The following is an 8,310-nucleotide window of genomic DNA, read 5'->3' as shown; positions in this document are numbered from 1 at the left end:
GATTTGGGTTGGGTAGTTATTGAATCCTACATAGGTGTTAAGAAATCATGTTTTCGGCCTATTTCGGGAATTATCGGGTAACTGTGAGCATGCTTTGTGTTATTAACGGACCCTCCTCGCTATGTGGAGTGCTTGCATGCTTAATTATTTTTTATTCGAAGAATGTTGGACCTTAGTTTAGGTTTGACTAGGGTTTGCCTCAGAAATACATTATTCGGATCCAATAGGCCTTAGTTTTGCTTCGACGTCGCCCGGCCGGCTTAGATCCCTGTAGACTGGTGTAGCAGACTTGAGTCTGATAGTTTGGGCCTTAGTTAGGCGATACTCTTTCTCCGACTATAGTTATCCTTATTTTCCCCGATGTTACGGTTTCACGAGTTACATCGGCGACACTAGTTCTACTTCGCGGTTTGAATTTGATTTTCAATTTGGTTCCAAGGACTTACATTGATTGGCTAAGTATGGACGGCGTTCCACGGACATTTATGAGTGTGGATCAATTAGGGCTCTTTCAGCAGTTACATTGGCACCTTTATAGAGCATCCGGTTAGAGTTCCGGCCTTTATTGCTCAGATACTTATATAGAGCATCCGGTTTAAGGTCCGGCCTCTATTGCCCAGATACTTATATAGAGCATCTGATTTAAGGTCCGGCCTCTATCGCCCAGATACTTATATAGAGCATCCGGTTTAAGGTCCGGCCTCTATCGCCCAGATACTTATATAGAGCATCCGGTTTAAGGTCCGGCCTCTATCGCCCAGATACTTATATAGAGCATCCGGTTTAAGGTCCGGCCTCTATCGCCCAGATACTTATATAGAGCATCCGGTTTAAGGTCCGGCCTCTATCGCCCAGATACTTATATAGAGCATCCGGTTTAAGGTCCGGCCTCTATCGCCCAGATACTTATATAGAGCATCCGGTTTAAGGTCCGGCCTCTATCGCCCAGATACTTATATAGAGCATCCGGTTTAAGGTCCGGCCTCTATCGCCCAGATACTTATATAGAGCATCCGGTTTAAGGTCCGGCCTCTATCGCCCAGATACTTATATAGAGCATCCGGTTTAAGGTCCGGCCTCTATCGCCCAGATACTTATATAGAGCATCCGGTTTAAGGTCCGGCCTCTATCGCCCAGATACTTATATAGAGCATCCGGTTTAAGGTCCGGCCTCTATCGCCCAGATACTTATATAGAGCATCCGGTTTAAGGTCCGGCCTCTATCGCCCAGATACTTATATAGAGCATCCGGTTTAAGGTCCGGCCTCTATCGCCCAGATACTTATATAGAGCATCCGGTTTAAGGTCCGGCCTCTATCGCCCAGATACTTATATAGAGCATCCGGTTAGAGTTCTGACCTCTTATACTTGTTACTTGTGATTGGTTACTTAGGTACTTTTGGTGAGCATCCGGTTCGAGGTCCGGCCTCCGTACTGTCAGATTCTACTAATTAGGGTTGAGGTTCTGGTTCGATGTTCTTCGTTCATGGGTTCTTTTATGCAATTCTCTTTAGTTATAGTTATTATGTGTACTCGTCGGGCTTATGGGGGTCCGTTCGGGTTTTTATTTAACTTGCGCACGAGTGTACCTTCTGGGCTTATGGGGGCCCAGTTAGGTGTAGTTAGCTTGTAGATTACTTTAGTTAGTTCTTTGTACACTCGTGTGCATTCCCTTGTTAGTTAGATTTTAGTTCTTGACTTCGGTTTGTGTTATTCCTTCTTTTCATATTGCCTTTACTTTTCAAGTTCAGTCGGCCTATGATGCCTACTGGGTACCTGTTGTTTTGGTACTCATGCTACGCTCTGCATCTATTTCGTGATGCAGGTCCGGGCACTAGTAGCCAGCGTTGATCGAGCTTGGAGCAGACTGATCCGGAGACGGGAGTGAGCACACGACGTTTTGTACTATTTCAGTCTCCATCTGTATATATAGACTTGTCTTTTACCTTTCGAGACAGCCCAGTCTCTGTTGTCCACTTTTGGGACTTGTACTCATTTTGTTAGTAGCTCTGTACTAGTGACTTCCAAGTTCTGGGAGGGATCTTTATTTGTATATATGTTTTTGGTTTGCTTCCGCCTGTTTATATTGTTATTTGCCTACTCTTGTTTAGTTTCTACCCTCAGACCCATTACTTGTTGTTCTGGGTTACGGGTTGGCTTACCTACTGGTGGGTTATAGTAGGTGCCATCATGACTTGAGAAATCGGGTCGTGACAGGTCTGTGGAGGGCATCCATAGATGGCCTCAATAGTTTTTAATTCAAGAACGATTTGATCTTTTTCACTCTTTTAATTCCTATGCTGTGTCATTTTAGTTTATTTTAAGTGAGATTAAGGGGAATTTTATCAGCCTAAAACTCCCCATTCACGCATAACCCTCTCAAATCAAGTTTTTTCTAACTTAATTTCATCTCAAGCAAGAACTAGGGTTCAAATTTTCAAGTCTCCATTTAAGAAATTCAAGTTAGGGTTCTTCACTCCAAGTATGTCAGATTTCATCAATGGATATTCTCTGACCTATTGAGTCCCAAAGAAACCTCATAATTTCAAGTTTTATGACTACTACAACCTAGGGTTTTATGATCTTCATGGATTTCTATTGAATTTCAATGCTTCTTCATGATTAGTTGTTAATTGCATGATCTTACTTATAGTTTCATGTTTCAATGTTATTTTATGAACATAATGCTTGCATTAGCTTGATGTATTATTAGTATGTTGTTTGGTACACTTTTCTAACATATACATAACTAATGCTTGTATTAGTAATACACTCTATTGTGTATTGAAGAGTGTATTACAAATATCATCTATTTCTATGCATTAGTAATGCAATGATTTCTAATGCATGCATTAACACTATTAAAGACACAATTGCCCTCAAAAACTTTTTTTACATCCTTTCCACTATATTTGTGGAGGATATTTTTGTAAACAAATATTTTTTCTAAAATTTTTTATGTAATACATAATATTTTTAGTACACCAAACCAAACATTGAATAAAAAAATCTCATCATAGCTAATGCAAGCATAACTAATACACTATATTTTGCATTATTCTTATACAGTCTACCAAACGAATCCTAAGTATATAAGAACTTTCATGACTCAAAATTTATGAGATTTTAGAATGCATGTTTTCAGATTATCAAGTTTAATAATTTTAGATGCTTTCAGATAAATTGTTTTTATAATTTATGTATGAAACTAAAAAAAATATAGAATAATTTAGTGATATTTTTGACACTTTACCTTTTTTTTTTTCCTTAAATTATTTACTCAATTTTCTTTCTCCATCTTCTTTGAAGTCAGAGAGAGAGAAAATGCCCTAGTAAAAGATAGGCAACTACCATATTGGAGTGTCTCCTCCAAAATCCAAGTATGGCAATGAGCAAAGCTGAATTCCTACCCGAAGAACTCATTAGTGAAATATTCTACCGCCTCCTTGTAAAGTCCATTGGACGATGTAGGTGTCTTCAAAGCACTGGCGCAATTTTCTGTCAGACCCACAATTCATCAAACTTCACTTCAACCTCCATGCCCATACACAAGAAGAGAAACTCATTATCGTCACTTGGCAACGCGAACTTTACACTATCACGTTTATCCCCCAAAATGGTGGAGAAATCCATGGCATTTCAAGAAAGGTAAATTTTCAGCACTTGTCACACAACTGGAAATCTGTAGCTGGCTCATGTAATGGATTGGTTTTGATGGTTGGTAGAGAAAAAATACATTTCTTGATCAACCCCACTACCTTAAAACACCATCAAATTCCAATGTTTGATTCGCTTCTTCCTCTGCACCGAACCTGTTACATGTATGGTTTAGGGTACGATGTTGTTAATGATGATTATAAGGTGGTTGTTCTTTCTTATCCTGTTAAAAATAAGACTGTCACTTGTGTGTATATGTACTCAGTGAGAAAGGGTCTTTGGGAGAAACTTGAGAATTCTCCTTATGATCATTCACCTTTTGAACCTCGTTCTGGGGTTTTGGTTAATGAGGCTTTGCATTGGCTGACTCGTACTACTTCTGAAAATTCAACTACAATTGCTGCTTTTGATTTAAGTGTTGATAAATTCTCTGAGGTACCAAGACCTACTGATCTTCAGAATCATTGCTTTCTGTGTAATCTTGCACCTCTTAAAGGGTGTCTTTGTATATCCACCAATATATCCCCATATTTGGACACAGATACATTTTGAATGATGAAGGAGTATGGGGTTAAGGAATCTTGGACCAAATTTAAGATTACAGTACATGTTCCTCTAACTACACTTTTGTGTTCCATTGGGGATGATGATGTTTTATTGGATGCTGATGAAGAATTGGCTGTCTACAATATGAAAGAGAATCGGCGTAAGGATCTCTTGATTGATGTAAAGCCTTTATTCTATGAAGGTCGAACTTTTGTGGATAGCCTTGTCTCTCCTTACTTTGGCAGCGAAACTGAGAGTTAATGTTTGTTGTGTACAGGTATTACGGGAACATGTTCCTCTGTATTATCCACCTTTATCGTCCGTCTCCTTTAGATTATTCAAAGCCCTCCATATTTTCTTTTGTCTAGGAAATCTTTGCTTGCAATTTCGATAAGTAACTATTTCAATAGTAGTATCAAGGATGCACCTTTATCCGATAAAGTTGTCTTTTTAAGGAGTATTGCTGATTTTTTTGTTCTCAAGCTGCTATCATGTTAGAAAATATAGTCTATGAACATGTAGCCTAAAGTGTAAACAACAGCATTTCATGTATTTACATCAGTTATTGTAATGCCACATAATTCCCATTTCACACTGTTTGGTGCTTGCATGGAATTAATTTGCTTCGTCTTAGTCCAACCTGTTATTTGTTCATCTTTCGTTGCATGAGGCCTCTAGAAAGAAGGTGTTCTTTTGCATTGCACTTCTTCATGTCTTGGTTCACTGGCATTTTAACGTCATAAAGAATTGTGAATTCACAGTTTTGTTAATTCTCTGAATTGAAATGGCATTGATAGAAATGTAGTATCTTACAACGAAGTTATATTACAACTCATGAGCTGAAAGGACATACCTAACTTGAAAACCTCAGGGGACTGACATGAACTGGAATCAAAAACATCAAAAACAGACGCAAAAGTGGCACTTGCTTAATACTATTTTAAGTTCTTTTCACTCGTCTTTGGGAAGAAGGCTCTTCATTGTCACCTTAACAACTGGCATTTAGGTCCTCTAATAACAACTGTAGTTGATCTGTGGTGCTTGTCTAACTGAGGTTTTGCCCACTTCTCTTGCTGTTTCCTTTCTTGATAAAACTGTGGTGTTTGGGTCAACTTGCTTACACTTTGACTAATTCCACGGGGTAACTGCTACCTGCCATCATCTTAGTACCAGGTAACTATGTCCACCAAGGTTTGGACAGATGAGACAAAATAACCTAGTGTGTTTTTTACCTCCGCTAGGAATTGAACTTGAGACCTCATGATCCTCAACCCACTCTATTCACTGCTAGAGCCATACCTTTGGGTGCCACTTCTCTTGCTTTTTAATCTGACCCTAACAATAATCTTGGAATTCCTTCCTATGGAGAACTGATATTACAGACTGCTTCCCCATATGAAGTCACTTTTCCATTTCATCAAAGTAAGACCAACTGCAAACTGAACTTTGGTATTGGCCAACAGGGTAATCTTTCATTCTCATAGAGTTGAGTGATGATAGTTCTTCCATCTTGAAGAAAAATATACAGTGTTAATTGAAAGAGATGAGGGGGAGTGAGAGAGAAAGGCTATACTAGAATTCAACTGCCTTTGCTGGTAAAATCTTCTCCTAATTATAATTTATAGTTGAAGAAGGCATAATCTGCACCATAGATTGCATTTTTATCGCCCATTGAAGGGAACCACTTAACTTGCTTATGATGGAATTGTTCAGTAACCAACTATAGGAGTTAATATCTCTAAAGGTCACTCAACTTTGGAAATTCATCTAGCAAAATCATTGAACTTTATTTTGTATCAAAGTTATTGAATTTTCAGTATTTTCTTGCATATTTTTTCCTTTTGACCAAATATCATAGGAAGAAACTAAAATAATGAAATAACTGGATTTACGAAGAAGTAGTCAAAGAACAATTTTTTAGAAGAGAAAAATAAGGCAAAGAGAGAGAGAGAAACTGAGGGTTAAGATTTATTTAAATGTGAGAGAGGGAGATGGGAATGGGAAGGTATCAATTTAATTGAGATCAATAAATATAATGTCATATATTTAATTAAGGAAAAATGACCGGATCTATCCCTTAGTTTTGACAATTAGAGCTGATATATTCTCGTTATAAAAGTGGCTCAATATATCCTTACTGTTACATAAATAGCTCTTATATACCATTTTCCTCTAAAATATTTTCTATTCGCGGACGAAACATAAGAAAATAAGTTAGAAATCCACTTATTTTCCAAGAAAATATTTTCCTTCATACCAAACACACCCTTAATCTTTAACTTATAACTTATACTAACAATTTGTTTAACTTTTGTCAAAGGTGGAATATTTTTTATCTATGTGACAAGATTTCTTAAAAGAGAGAGTATTACATACACCAACTAAAATAATAAGATAATTTAAGTTTATTTTTGATACTTTGACTCTTTTTTTAATTGAGAACTTCTTTGTCACATGTTACTCAATTTTCTCAACTAACCCAACTAACCCTTTCACTTTCTCCATTTTTGTTGAAGTCAGACGTCGAGCAAAAACAGAGAGAAAATACCCTAGTAAAAGATAGGCAAGGAGTGTCTCCTCCAAAATCCAAATCCAAGTATGGCAATGAGCAAAACTGAATTCCTACCCGAAGAACTCATAGTTGACATACTCTACCGCCTCCCTGTAAAGTCCATTGGGCGTTGTAGATGCGTATCAAAGCACTGGCGCAATTTTCTCTCACACCCACAATTCATCAAACTTCACTTCAACCTCCACGTCCATACACAAGAAGAGAAATTTATTATCATCACTAGGCAGCACGAACTTCACACTATCACGTTTAACCACCACATCCCCCAAAATGGAGAAATCGGTGGCATTTCAAGAAAGGTAAATTTTCAGCAGCTCTCACATAACTGGATTTCTGTAGCTGGCTCATGTAATGGATTGGTCTTGGTGGTTGATAGAGAAAATTTGAAATTCTTGATCAACCCCACTACCTTAAAACACCATCAAATTCCAAGTTTTGATTTGGTTCTTCCTCTGCAAGGTAGCTGTTACATGTATGGTTTAGGGTATAATGTTGTTAGTGATGACTATAAGGTGGTTGCTCTTTCGTATTGTTGTTATAATCAATTTAGGATTGCCACTTGTGTGGATATCTACTATGTGAGAAAGGGCCTTTGGGAGAAACTTGAGAATTCTCCTTATGATCATTCACATACTGACAGTGTTTCTGGGGTTTTGGTTAATGGGGCTTTGCATTGGTTGACTCATAGAATTCCTGAATATTCATCTGCAATTGTTGCTTTCGATTTAAGTGTCGATAAATTCTCGGAGGTACCAGGTCCTACTGATCTTCAGGATTATTGCTTTATGTGTAAACTTGCAGCTCTTAAAGGGTATCTTTGTATATCCACCAATTTATCCCCATCAATGGACAAAATTATATTTTGGATCATGAAAGAGTATGGGGTTAAGGAATCTTGGACAAAATTTGAGATTAAAGATCCGAATTTGAATGTTTGTCTTGGTAAACTATTGTGTTCCATCGGTGATGATGATGATGTTTTATTGGATGTTAATGAAGAATTGGTTGTCTACAATATGACAGAGAATTGGTGTAAGGATCTGTTGCTTGATGTAAATCATATTAGCTATGAAGGTCGAACTTTTGTTGATAGCCTAGTCTCACCTTACTTTGGCAGAGAAACTGAGGGTTAATGTATTGTGTGATGAACAAGATGATGTTGTATACAGGTATTATGAGAACATGTTTCTCTGTATTATCCACTTTTATCATCCATCTCCTTTAAATTATTCAAATCCTTCTGTATTTTCTTGTGTGGGAAATCTATGCTTGTAATTTCTATAAGTAACTATTTCAATTGTACTATTAAGGATGCACCCTTTTTAAGGAGTATTGCTGATTTTTTTGTTCTCAAGCTGCTATCCACTTTCTTGTGTACACTTTGACTAATTCCATGGGGTAACTGCTACCTGCCATCATCACAGTACCGGGTAATTATGACCACTGAGGTTTGGACAGATGAGACAAAATAACCTAGTGTGTTTTTGCCTTCGCTAGGAATTGAACTTGAGACCTCATGATCCTTAGCCCACTCC

General features: G+C 37.6%; 1 protein-coding gene across 2 annotated transcripts; it reads left to right on the top strand.

The window, feature by feature from the left end:
• Positions 1 to 3,353: 3,353 nt before the first annotated feature.
• Positions 3,354 to 7,973, top strand: LOC102585639 (F-box/kelch-repeat protein At3g06240-like). 2 transcript variants are annotated; one of them, XM_015313232.1, is made up of 2 exons: positions 3,354 to 3,425; positions 6,845 to 7,973. In XM_015313232.1, exons 1-2 carry the CDS (start codon positions 3,383 to 3,385, stop codon positions 7,906 to 7,908), a joined length of 1,107 nt encoding a protein of 368 aa, XP_015168718.1. In that variant the 5' UTR covers positions 3,354 to 3,382; the 3' UTR covers positions 7,909 to 7,973. The 2 variants fall into 2 exon arrangements, with proteins under 2 accessions (XP_015168718.1, XP_006356982.1); XM_006356920.2 differs by lacking the exon at positions 3,354 to 3,425 and adding an exon at positions 3,973 to 4,480 and having other exon boundaries at positions 6,724 to 7,973.
• Positions 7,974 to 8,310: the final 337 nt, after the last annotated feature.

Source organism: Solanum tuberosum, unplaced genomic scaffold (genome assembly GCF_000226075.1).
Source record: "Solanum tuberosum cultivar DM 1-3 516 R44 unplaced genomic scaffold, SolTub_3.0 scf00239, whole genome shotgun sequence".
Classification (NCBI taxonomy): Eukaryota; Viridiplantae; Streptophyta; class Magnoliopsida; order Solanales; family Solanaceae; genus Solanum; species Solanum tuberosum.
This window is presented reverse-complemented; position numbering and strand designations above follow the sequence as displayed.